This window comes from Panthera onca, chromosome A2, assembly GCF_046562875.1.
Source record: "Panthera onca isolate mPanOnc1 chromosome A2, mPanOnc1 haplotype 2, whole genome shotgun sequence".
Taxonomy (NCBI): domain Eukaryota; kingdom Metazoa; phylum Chordata; class Mammalia; order Carnivora; family Felidae; genus Panthera; species Panthera onca.
In genome coordinates this window covers 117,006,635-117,020,012 of record NC_138340.1, presented here as the reverse complement: position 1 = coordinate 117,020,012, position 13,378 = coordinate 117,006,635, and the positions used below count along the sequence as shown (strand labels likewise).

Genomic DNA, 13,378 nt, shown 5'->3' with positions numbered 1-13,378 from the left:
CCACTGGTTCAGAGCATGTGCCACACTCTTTAGGACAAGCTGCAGCCACAAATGAATCTTCAATAAGCTATTCTACATTCTGTAAATAGGAGACCAGTAAATCCTTTAAATGCAATCATTGCCTTATTTCTTTTGTGATAAATTGAATTCCTTAATCGAAAGTAGTATTTTTTAAGATAGCGTGCAGTGAATAAGGCATTCAGGAAGTCCACTGGTGATGTAACTGGCAGAAGTATATAGAGAAAGAAAGGGAAATCTGTCTTTAGAAGTGTCTACTCCTGTGGGGATAAATCATCTCTTTCACGATGTAATCAACCTCCCATCAGGTGGCTGACTAGTACACCCAGGGAGAGTTTTCTCTATGAAATACTTAGGGTTAGGGGCACCTGGGTAGATCAGTCAATTAAGTGTCTGACTCTTGATTTTGGCTCAGATCATGACCTCACCGTTCATGAGTTCAAGCCCTGCACTGGGCTCTGTGCTGGTAGCACAGAGCCTGCTTGGGATTTTCTCTCTCCCTCTCTCTCTGCCCCACCCCTACTTGTACTCTCTCACTTGCTCTCTCTCAAAACAAATATATAAACATTTGAAATACTTGGGATTAGTAACTTCCACTGGCAAACTCAAATGTTGCCAGGTCAGTTTGATGAGAAGTTCACGTTGTTGAATCTACCTAGAACTTCTGTCCTGCCTCCATGGTAATTTAATTTATGAAGCCACCGAGCAAGCACTGTGATGACTGGAGAAAGCCTGACACTCACAGAGTTGGTCACTTTGTTTGCCTAATTACGAAGCACATCCTCAACTGTAGGACTCTCTTGGTTAGGACTCTCGTGGGGTACAAATAACCCTCACTACTCTAGGGCCATTCTCAAAGACTGAGAAAGCAAGCTTTTTAGAACTTTGGGTAGATGAGATAAAAGACGGGTGTTTAAAAGATACCTGGAGCCACAAGCAACAGTTGAGCACTACAATGCATATTAAAACGCTGTAAGCACAAAGAGCAAAGGCTAATGTAAACCATGAACTTTAGGTGATAATGATGTGTTGATGCAGGTTATCAATGGTAACAAATGTACCACTCTGGTGAGAAATAGTAAAATGGGGAGGCTAAGCCATGTGTGGGGATAAAGGGTATGTGGGAAATCTCTCTACCTTCTCTCAATCTTGCTGTGAACCTAAAACTACTCTCAAAATACAAGTCTTTCTTAAAAAAAAAAATTAAAAAAAAAAGTCAAAGACAAGGTCCAGTCTCCCTTGACCACTGTCCCACCAATTCCAGTTTCCTTCCTAGAAGGAACCATTGCTGTCACTTTGGTGTACCTTCTTTCACACCTTCTGCACATTTATATAATTATACATGTACCCCTTGAAAATATATGTATTATACAGTTTAAGTGTGGAATCGCTGGATGTATAGTATTAGGCAACTCGGTTCTTTTTTCGCTCTCTGCAATCTAAAGACTGTAAACACAGATCGATCTAATTCATTTTAATTTCTCATTGTGTCTACAATACAGATGCATGAGAGATTATTTAGCCATTTTCATATTGTTTCCCTTTTTTTGACATTAACTATATGTAACGAATATCCTTCTTGTACAGTTGTACAGGCCTCCTTGAGCTCATGCACAAATGTTTCTCTAGGGAAAATCCTAAGTGAAAGTTATGAGTCACAATGTATGAATATTTTTAATTTTTTTTTTTTTAACTTTTTTTTTTTTTTTTTTTTTTTGAGACAGAGAGAGACAGAGAGAGACAGAGCATGAACGGGGGAGGGGCAGAGAGAGAGGGAGACACAGAATCTGAAGCAGGCTCCAGGCTCTGAGCCATCAGCCCAGAGCCCGACACGGGGCTCGAACTCACGGACCGCGAGATCCTGACCTGAGCTGAAGTCAGACGCTTAACCGACTGAGCCATCCAGGCGCCCTGAATATTTTTAATTTTAGAGATATGGCCAAATGCTTTATATTTTCATGGTAGTGTGTAAAAGTATCTATTTACCCACACTCCTGGCCAACTGTGTTATATTATCAAACTACATAATTTTTGCCCATCTAGTAAGTATAAAGATTATCTGGTTATCAAAATTCATTTCTCTGGTTGAGTACTTATGTTCATGTTTTCTTATGTATGGTCATTTCATTCCCTTTTCTGTTCTTACTCTTTGCCCATTTGTACTGTCTTTTAGCTATAGGTTCTTACTAATTATATTCTAGATAGTAATCCTTTCTATATCCTTATTGCAAAAATTTCTTCCAACCTTTGTTTTATTTGAGGGTTTTTTTTGTTGTTTTTTTTTTTTTCAAGTAAGCTTCATGCCCAGCATAGAGCCCAATGTCGGGCTTGAACTCACAACCCTGAGAGCAAGACCTGAGCTGAAATCAAGAGTCGGACCCTTAACCAACTGAGCCACCCAGGCACCCCTATTTCAGTTTTATTCCATCCCACATTCAAAGGTTTTCTTCTGATGTCATAAAATTTCCTTTTGGATTTTGAATTTAAAAGAAAAATCTCATTTAAAATGTTTTCCCTACCACAAAGAAAAAAATACATTCTTACATATTTTATTTTAATATTTGTATGTTTTCCCCCAAATATTTAGATTTTTAATCCATCTGAAATTATCTTTATGCATAATATGAAATGGAAATTTACTTTTTTCCAAATGGCTAGTGATTTTTCCTGCATTGTTTACTGAAAAGTAAATCCTTTGCCACTGACTTACAATGTCACCTTTTCATATACTGAATTTCCATAAATACATGGTTGTTAGTCTGTTCATCTTTATACTATCTGATAATCACTGTATTAATTTAAAAAGATGTTCTATTTAATCTTTCTTTTCAGAAAACTTCCTATTGAACAATTCTATTATTTGACACAGAACAAAAAAAGTGACATCTATGGAAATGATTCTTTGTAAGTTTGGGGTTTCTTTTCCTCATAATGGACCAAATAGCTTTTTTAAGTGAAAATGTGTTATATGAGAAATAAAAAAGCTCCCAAATGGGAACTTTTAGAAAAACAAAAGTGTTCTTTTATTTTTCCAACAGAGATCATTAATAATAGAAACAAAGACCAAAGAAATAAAAATTTAAAAAATAAACCAAAACCCACTTATAGTTTGTAGCAATTAAACAAAGAAAAAAATACGAAATATGGAATAGTAATTTTCGAAAGAATTCAAACAAGTCATCTGGGTCCATTTCTCTGCCTTTGACCTAGTTAATCTAATAAGAATCTGTTAAATTTCTTAAAAGTTTCATAGGAAATGCCCCAGCGCCCTCAGCAAAATTTTTCGTCAGGATATTATGAGGGGAGAGGATTATCATGACAATTTACAAATAATTTGTAATAAAGTTACTCCCTAAGTCTCCTTTTTGGATAAGGAATATTTTTTAATTTATCCTTTGCTTAGAGGAATTACTTTCCAGCATATGAAGTTATCTTTCCTCTCTGCAATAGTCTGTTATATATATTTAAAAAGCATACTTCTTAATTTTCAGATAAAAATAAAATACTGACAACACTGAAGCAACAAGGAAAATATCACTTCTTTACCTTTATTAGAATTGTGAGGAATTTGTGTAGATAAGAAGTTAATATAGAGTTCAGCCACAAGAGGGAGCCAAAAAGACGTGAAATTTGTGGTGGCTACTAGGTCCTATTCATTTATCCCTTTGAGATCAGTACACTTTGAAAAGTAAATGTAGAGTGCAGCAGTAAAATAATGGACTGGTTTAGGTCAAGGGCCTGGGTCTCTGAGCATTTTTAATTTTCATTTTATCCTTTCAAACTTGAACTTTTTAAAAAGTTTTCTTTTTTAAAAATTTTTTCAATTTTGAATCCAACTGATTTTAGATATACATTTGTCAATATCATAGCTAAATTTGTCACATGAGAAAAATTTTAGCTGCTGATTTAACATTTCATATATTATAGCCAATCTAGGAACTCGGAATTCCTTGGATTAATATTCATTGCCCCCGCCTTCCCCAAATCAACCATAAATATAACTGGAAGACATGTTTTTTGGTTTTGTTTTTTAGTCCCAAGCCTGCAAACTTGGAGTCCAAATAAAGAAAGACATAAACCTGTTAAGATTCATCTGAATTATGTGTTGATAATACACTGTGGAATCAAAACATAATATAGCTTACGTACTACTTTCTAAAGAAACATACAAAACTTAACCGGCACACTCCATTTTGTTGACCTCTGCTATCAACAGATAACATTCTATTCACTTTTTTATGCCTGAAATATTTCAGAAATATCTGCATAGGCTGAAAGTAACTGTTGAATCCAATAGAAGTAGGTGACAGGCCTGTAGTGTGGACTTTGTTCCTGGGCTTCAGTATTATTTCTTGGCAGGCAGGGCTCAGGGTAAATAGTAAAGACGTAACTTTCAAATGAACTGATTCAGAAAAGACATGCCTCCAGAAACGTGTTCAGGTTTGTTCCAGCCTTTCTGTCAACAGGGCAACATTTATGATCGTGATAGATCAGCAATCCTGGGCAAAGGGACAAAGCACACACAGTATTTCTATATCTTGTCCCACCAGGCCACACTGAGGTCACTTTAGGTCATGTAATTGCACCACATGCATGGTGGCAGGCTGCCTGCAGCACTTTGGCTACTGCCTGATTATGAGGGTGAATGTCAAAATCAGAGCCGCATTATCATTGGAAGCAGTCAGTCCTGCACCTGCACTGCAAATAGGAAATGCAAAATGGGTGGTGAGTGGGACTGAAGTTAGACTGATCAACAGAACTGAGATATGAGGATATCATCCCTCTGACTGGTCAATATTCAGTGTTCCAGAAAGTCAATCGAGAATGTTATCTTAAAGACACTGTAGTTTGAAATTGGGACACATCTTTATTTTTAAGCAAATTTCTAATAGGAATGTAAGCTTTGAAAAGTCCTTAATATAAATTAGGATTTGTTTCCTGTTTTTACTCTAGGATGCCCAAACCACCTAATGCAACAGTACAGTAAGTATATACTTAACATTTTCCTTCCATGTTATAGTCAAGTAAAAAATATTGGCAATCCATGTCTCAGTGTGAGTACAAATGTGACTTTTCATGAAAGACTTTAACAAGTGGGAGAAGAGGATGGTATTATATACTCTGCTAATCCTTTCTTAATAAACTTTTTAATTTAGTACAGTTTAAATTTGCAGAATTATTTGAAAAACAGTACAGAGTTCCTATATACCTCATACCCAGTTTCCCTTATTAGCAATATCTTACATTAGTAGGGTGTATTTGTTACAAATTCATGAGCCAAAATTGATGTATTGTTATTAACAAAACTCCATACTTTATTCAGATTTTTAACAAAAATAGCCTTTGTACTATATACATAAAATATTGAATGAAATCTCATACATAGATTCAAGACAGAGTCCATAGCTTTTGAGTTTTAGAGTAAAATGTGTTTTGCTAAATCATTACCAGATATAACTTAATATTATTAACTAGGAAATCGTTTCTAGAATCTGAGGGGGAAGAAAATTCTGCCTCAATCCCAAATGATCAGAATTAAGTGGGCCTCTCCCTGCCTTTGTAACTTCCACCTTTTATCCCTTCTTCACAACGCAAAACCCTGGCCACAGACAAAACCAGAAAGACCCAATAACTATGTATACACGTTTTGCAAATTTACTTCCTATTAGGGGGACCAATCCCCAGGAAAAAAAAATGTCTTATGAAATTCTTTTGGTTCTGTTTTTGTAATTTAACGTGATCTTGGCCTTTGGAATTTGTATTCTAAATTAAGAAGTCAATCTCTACTTTCTGGTCATGTCTTTGTGATGAACAAGATACGAGATACAATGAAAACCAAATGCCTTTGTCGGGCAGTCCTAGCCAACATCAGATTAGTACTAAATGGGGCCACCCTGCCCTGGCCTCTGGGTGCATGCTAGCATTTAGCCTGTTGAATGATTCTCTGATAAAGAGGAGAGATAAAGCAGTTAGCATAAAGCCAGGAACATAACTGCTTTATTGTTGTAGTTATTGTTGTGGTTAACAACATCTCAAGGCAATGTCCTCTGAGTATAATTCCTGCTCCTGTAGTAGTTACAATGTCTCAGGACCTCCCACATTAACCACTGAGATATTTTCTAGGGACAGTGGACAGACATGACCATTTTATGAAATATTCATACGACATTTCCTTAAACTACATCATCAAGTCTAGGGGAAATGGCATTGAAAGTTCAAAAATTAATCCCACTGATTCGCCATTCCCACCAATTCTTACATCTTATCTCAATCTGACACATACTGGGAAAAATCCAAGAAAATCAAAATTAATCTTATTCCCAGGTAGGTTAATTAGCATAGACTGAGACAATCATTATACTGTATTTACTCAGCCATTCTTTCTAGTATGATTTGTGACTAAATGTCTCTGTTGGACAATATTTGAACCCTGGACTTTCTCATTTCATTCTTTACTGTCCCCAGGGTCTCTATCTTTCTTACCTAGGTCCCCTGCTTTCTGACTACTACACCTGAAAGTGAACGAAGCAAACCCTCAAGGCTCTGAATGTACAAGAACTTCTCTTATAACATGGGCTTTTTACTAGACCTCAGTAAACTCCGTCCTTTCCTGACTTAAGTAGACTGGACATTCTCCCCATGAGGAAAAATGTGTTCATTCCTATTTTATTCACAGTTTGCTCAAACTATAAATGATCGTTTATTTTCAAGCAAATTTATAAGGGGAAGTTAATTTGAGGGAGATGGTTAACTATAATATCCACTGAATTAGACAGTGGAAATGTTTATTTAGAATAAGTGGAAATCACTGTGTTGTATATAAAAGGAAGTATACCCAATATTGCTTCACTGAAAGCAGTTACTAGGCTAGTGTTTTTATGACTCTGAGGTACATCAGTGAGTTGGAATTCAGGAATGAATGTCTTGATTCTGTGTTCTAATATCATCACGGAGTTGATGACCTCGTGCCTTGTACCAAGCCATGTAGCCATTGATGTGGTGCTTTTTAAGCAAAATAAATACATCAGAAAAGTTTAGTGATTCACAATAAAATGATGCCATACCCAATGCAAAAATGTTTTCAACTGAGGGAGTTTGTGACAAGGGCAAGAAAACCAAATCTTTCCACAAAAACAGAACGAGCTGGCCTTCATAAATGACTTTTGCTTGAAGTCTAGACTTTTTCTCTTGCAAATCAGCCTTAACTTCTTGCGGTATCTATGAGAGATCAGGAACTTGTTAAGAATCTTGGACTGCTAGGTATTTCAGAGAGCCCGTCATGATGCCAAGGCTGCTGAATTCAGTACGGATTTGCATTAGCGGGCCGAGTAAGCAGTAAGGGGCCGGGATCTGGGCCTGGGCCACCACTGATTGCCAGCTATCAGCTCTCACAAATCTCTGCTAGTTCTTTTAAGAACTCTGCTAGTTCTTCAAATCATAGTAAAATTGTATCCCTGTGGTCTTTTTAACTTGTTGGTTTTTATTTTTCCCATCAGTTTATCAGCTATTTTTGGCTTTTTGATTTCTAAACAGTACTGTGTACATAAACAGGCAGTATATTTTGTTGATTGACTGCTTAAAAGAAACAGATGGCCTAAGTTGAAAGTTCAAGGCAAGATGGTTGGATATCACTTTGCATACTGAAGCTGAATGCCCAGAAATGATTCCATAAAATAAAGCACTGGGATCCTGTTAAAACAAGAGGCAGGAATTGAAAACAACTAGGAAAACTACAGATTTCATGTATCTTCTGCATTAGCTGTGAAAATTATTCACAGATAAAGAATTCAGTTATGATTTATTTTAAAAAGTAATTTTTATTTCTCTAGCAAAATTAGGAAAATATGTTTCGTGGCACATATTCCACCAGAAAGCTAACTCCAGGAGTATAGGGGCCTTGGCTCACTGTCGTATCCTCAGAAATAGAATAGTACCAGTCACAAAGAAGGATCCCAATAAATATTTGATGATTAATTTTTTTCAATTGCATTTCTTTCTATTCTGTTTTGTTTGCTCAACTAAATTTCAGAGCAACCTGCTCCCCATATCCGATTGAACACCCCTACCACACACACATCTCACGTGGTGCCATGTTCCCGACCTTTACATCACCTAAGGATCCTTACACTGGCATTAAAGCCCGAAGCCAACGGCCGTTTCCTCCCACGGTGCCAACGAAGGCTTACGATACGACGATTTTGAAAACGAGAGGTAAAATGTGGTTTGGTATCAGAACAGTATTAATTCTTCTCATATTTGAATTTTATTCAATTAATAAAATCAAAGAAAGGAGGGCAAAGGACTCAAGACACAAAAGTGTGACCCATCAGATTAGGAAAGTTGTTCCTAACTGGCTGTGCTTTAGAATCACCGGGAACCCTACCACAAACCAAGTAAATCAGATTTTCCGCAGGTGCTCTTAACTTTTCTTCTTTATACAGCCTTCCATGCTAGAAGCAGAAACCAAACATTGTAGAATTAGTTGTTTTTATTCTACCTGTTTTTTCTATTTTTATTTCCTTCCTGCTTTCTCTTATGGCTTAGCTTTTAAAAATTTTATCCTAGCTCAGGTAATTAGCACAAGGGACAATATTTGGTTCAGAGCATCAGGGTCTAGACATAGGTATAGCAGTTGTGATGAAAGTGAGACAATGTCATTAAAACAAGACTCAGAAAGTAATAGGAACAATTTGTTTAGGTCCTCTTAACACCTTGGGGCATCTTCTTGCAGAAGCAAACCTTGGGGTCTTTCCAGATGTGTTGTATTAGGATGGTAAGCCCATTCACTAGTCATCAAGTCTCTCCCACACTAGATATCTTAAAACAGAGAAGAAGCCTATGGAGAAAGACTGAAAATACTACAGAAGAGGTAACCGAAGGTGACAGAAAAGGTGCATGTTAGGCAGAGAGAAACATTTGTTGAATGAATTTAGGCTGTGATGTAGGTAAGACCCAAGAAATGTCCTATAATGCAGTGCCACTGTACATAAATATTTGGACCCAAATGTTTGCCATCATTAGTATCAACCTCCGTACCTTACTAGGAGACAGCAGTAATATTTTGAAAGACAGTATAGTGGAGTGTTTAAACATGGACTATGCAGTCAGATGGCATGGGTAGAATTCTAGCTCTGCCACTCTGCCACTTACTCCCCATGGACCATAGAAAAGTTTCTTAACTTCTTTGCCTCCACTTCTCAATCTATAAAATGGGACTATGAGCACCTACTTCATAGATACCAGAGATAAGTGTTAGCAGTTACTACTTTATTACTCTCTACCCATATAATGATTCCAGTATGTGTGCCACATACTGAATTTCTTCATTACCTCTTAGTCCAATCATGGATAAAAGGTAGTGAAATCTGTATCAAATATATAGATATATAGACATCTACATACATATAAATACACTCAACTCTAAATGATACACATACATACATATATACATGTAAATACATGGGAGGTTGGGGTGGGAAGAGCTGTGCAAAAGAACTACAAGATAGGATGCCAAGCAACTGAAATTTGTATGATCTTATTAGGCAAAGTGTTAAAGTTAATTTATTTTTTTCAATCCCTGAATTAGATAATTTCTAAAATTACATGAAGTGCATAGAGTTAACAAGAAATCAGAGAAATGTGTGCAGAATTTATAAAAACACTTTTCAGTGCAGTTGTAGGTCACAGACTAAAGTAAGTTACCACCATCATTACCCACTCTTCCAAGCATCCACCTGTTCTGACCAGTTAGTCACTCTTAGAGGACCTTAAAAAGATGAGTATATTGGGGCGCCTGGGTGGCTCAGTCGGTTAAGCCTCCAACGTCAACTCAGGTCATGATCTTGCAGTTGGTGAGTTCAAGTCCTGTGTTGGGCTCTGTGCTGACAGCTCAGAGCCTGGAAGCCTGTTTCAGATTCTGTGTCTCCCTCTCTCTCTGCCCCTCCCCGCCTCATGCTCTGTCTCTCTCACTCTCAAAAATGAATAAATGTTAAAAAAAAATTTTATCTAGGACCAAAAATGCAAAATTTGTTCTGATATGTAAATATTTTATAGAAATCCACAAGAAAACACTAACATGTTTATCAAACAATAAGCAAAAGACAAGGGATGACAATTTAATTACAAAAGACCGAAAGAAATGTTTTTAAAAAAGAAGCAAGTTCAGGGGTGCCTGGGTAGCTCAGCTGGTTAAGCGTCCGACTTCGGTTCAGATCATGACCTCATAGTTTGTGACTTTGAACCCCGTGTCGGGCTCTGTGCTGACAGCTCAGAGCCTGGAGCCTGTTTCAGATTCTGTGTCTCCCTCTCTGCCCTTCTCCCACTCGCACTGTCTCTCCCTCTCTCCCAAAACTAAACATTTTTTTTTTTTTTAAAGATGAGTATATTGTAATAACCCTTCTAAAAGACCTTTCCAGGGGTGACTGGGTGGCTCAGTTGGTTAAGCATCTGATGTCGGCTCAGGTCATAATCTCACGGCTTGTGGGTTCAAGCCCCGCATCGGACTCTATGCTGACAGCTCAGAGCCTGGAGCCTGCTTCTTATTCTGTATCTCCTTCTCTCTCTGTGCACCCCGCCCCCCATGCTCGCGCGCGTGCTCTCTCTCTCTCAAAAATAAACATTAAAAAAATTTTTTTAAAAGACCTTTCCAAAAACTACTATACTACCACATTAGGTTTTCTACACTTATTTGAACTCTTCTTTAATAGAAAGACATAGAAGAGTGCCTTAGTACCAGATTGCCTGAGTTTGAATTATTCCGCTTACTAGCTGTGTGATCTTAGGCAAATTGCTTATTTTTGTTGTGCCTCAGTTTCCTCATCTGTTAAAGTGGAAGTAATTGTACCTTACAAATAGCAATGTGAGTGTATACATAAAACAGTACACAGTTTTATGTACACAGTAAATGTTCAATATATGCCAGCCTTTGTTCTTATTACATATGAGGATAGATGTTCAGAGCATTCTTTTTTTTTTTTTTTTTTTTTAAGTTTATTTACTTTGAGACAGAGAGAGAAAGAAAGAGACAGAGACAGAGACAGAAACAGAGAGTGAGCTGGGGAGGGGCACAGCAAGAGAGACAGAATCCCAAGCAGGCTCCACACTGCCAGAGTGGAACTCACAAACCTGACCCAAAATCTATAGTCAGACACTTAACCGACTGAGCCACCCAGGCGCCCCAGAGCATTCTTTAATGTGGAACTTCTTACAGGACCAGAGGAGACCATGCTATATCTGATAAAGCTTATCAGACTACCACTAATACCTAAGAAGCTACATTCTTTAAAATGTTCTCTTTCAGTACCTTTTTGGTAAGCAAATACTAATTCTATTTCTTGATATTTAGGCAGGGAAAGCCCAAAACAAGTAGTACAGAAATGTATTTACTAAGCCTTCAGAGACCAAAAGAGGACCCAGGAAAATTTAAACTTAAAAGTTATAACTTACCTAAGAATCCCCTTCGTTAACAAGAAAGGTACATTTCTACTGCCCCCTCATATTGCTGGCAACACTTGGGTTAGAGACTCATTCTTGCTCTGTGTGGCCCACATGCTGCTCATCAAGGGGAGCAAGAATTAAGCAATGCTCTAATACACTAGCTAAAATATGCACCCTCATTCCTCTCTATCTCCTATCATCTTGTTTCTGTTTATTGCACCCCAAAATCCCATTCATAGAAAACTGTTATTGCATATTCAGAATAACAGCACTCTTCCTGAAAATTTCAGGTAACCCTTACAGATATGAACTGCTTGATTTTCCAATGGATTCAAAGAAGAAAGCCTTGAATTGGCCAGGTCAGGGTGTATATTATGATGTAAGTATCTTTTAAATATGTGTTTAAAACAAAGTAAAAATGTTTTTACTCTATACATTTATGAAAACCCAAAAGATGGGCTGTTTTATTTTCTATCTGCTTAAAAAACTTGAGATTTTGACCATGATTCACATTTTTTTGTGTGCGTTTCCTTAGCTGATTTCACATACTTTGGGCAGTAAAGTAACATTTCCACAATTACTAAAAAAAAAAAAAAACAAAACAAAAAAAAAAACGCTCCCCACTGAAAGAAGGTGGAAGGCTGCATTTCACTCACTGTGTATCCCCCAACCCTATTCTTATAATTCACAGCGTATTAAGTAACTCCAAATATACATAGGATAAATGAAAAATTCTCAGAAAGGTTTACAATTATTATCCCAACCATTATATTTGTGTAGAATCAAAGATAAAAACAGCAGCCACTGTGTATTGAGAAACTGCTACACAATGACCATTCTGGATACAGTATATCACTTAGCCTTTATAATAACTTAAAACGGTTAGTATCATCATCCCCATTTTATAGATGAGGAAACTGGGTCTCAGAGAGTTTGTGGCTATCTCATAATCATTGAACTCAAGCTTGTCGGACTCCACTCTCTGCTCTTAAGCTCTGTACTACGACTCCACGTAGGCAGGGAGAGAAAATTTTTAATCATGAAGGAAAAGATCCGGACATTTGAAAACTATAATAGCCAACATTCATTGACCAATTAGTTTGTGAGAGGCAGTACCAAGTGTTTTCCATATATTATCTTCTTGCATTTAACAATCTATGAGGTAGGCAAGAAATAACTATGCAAGGCTAGAAACATTTGAATTTTAGTTGGGATAACCATTGTGGCAGGCCAGAGTGTGGTCACTGCGGTGTCACACAGTCATCTACGAAATACACAATTTCCTATTTGTTTTTTGTAAAGTTATACATCAGGAAAGATCCTTACAGAATCATCTATCATACTGGACCTCTTTAATTCTTTCAAGCAAAATCTATATCAGAGTATATGAAGAAATATGAGAAGTCATTCGAGAGACCATTCCGTCAATACACGTTCTTATGGCCAAAGTCTCCAGTTCAGTGGTTTAGTTTCTTCTTTTAATCTCCCTCACTTCCTCCTGCTCATGAAAATGCCGCTGTCCTCATATCTCAGCCCTCTGCAACAATCTTGACTAGCTCTCCTTTACCTAAGGGTAAATTCCAAGGGTTAACTGAGCTCTGAAGACCCTTCAGAGTCTGGCCTTCCTTCCTTCCTTCCTGCAGCCTGGCTCAGCTCGCTGGTCCTTGAACAGGTGGATGGCCATCTCCCACTCTTGGAATGCTCTCCTTCCATGGCCTCTCTGCCTATGCAAAACTTGTTCATTCTTCAAGGCTCAGCTCAACTCTGGTTGTTTCTGCTGCAGAGCAGAAAGTGAACCAAATAAGGAGACCTGCATTCTAGTTATTCCTATACCTGCCATTTGTTCTCTTGGTAATATTAGCAATATTATTTCTGTTCTTTGAGTTTACATTAATAAAATATACCTGTATAATTTCACTAAAAT

The 13,378-nt window shown here is 37.3% G+C and overlaps 1 protein-coding gene across 1 annotated transcript in view; it reads left to right on the top strand.

Annotated features, from left to right (window-relative positions):
* Positions 1 to 13,378, top strand: part of SPMIP4 (sperm microtubule inner protein 4) — a 43,155-nt gene that overhangs the window by 19,006 nt on the left and 10,771 nt on the right. The window contains exons 4-7 of the mRNA XM_060632742.3: positions 2,851 to 2,922; positions 4,972 to 5,001; positions 8,048 to 8,229; positions 11,745 to 11,833. Coding sequence (XP_060488725.2) covers positions 2,851 to 2,922; positions 4,972 to 5,001; positions 8,048 to 8,229; positions 11,745 to 11,833 — 373 coding nt within the window. The remainder of the gene's footprint in view (positions 1 to 2,850; positions 2,923 to 4,971; positions 5,002 to 8,047; positions 8,230 to 11,744; positions 11,834 to 13,378) is intronic.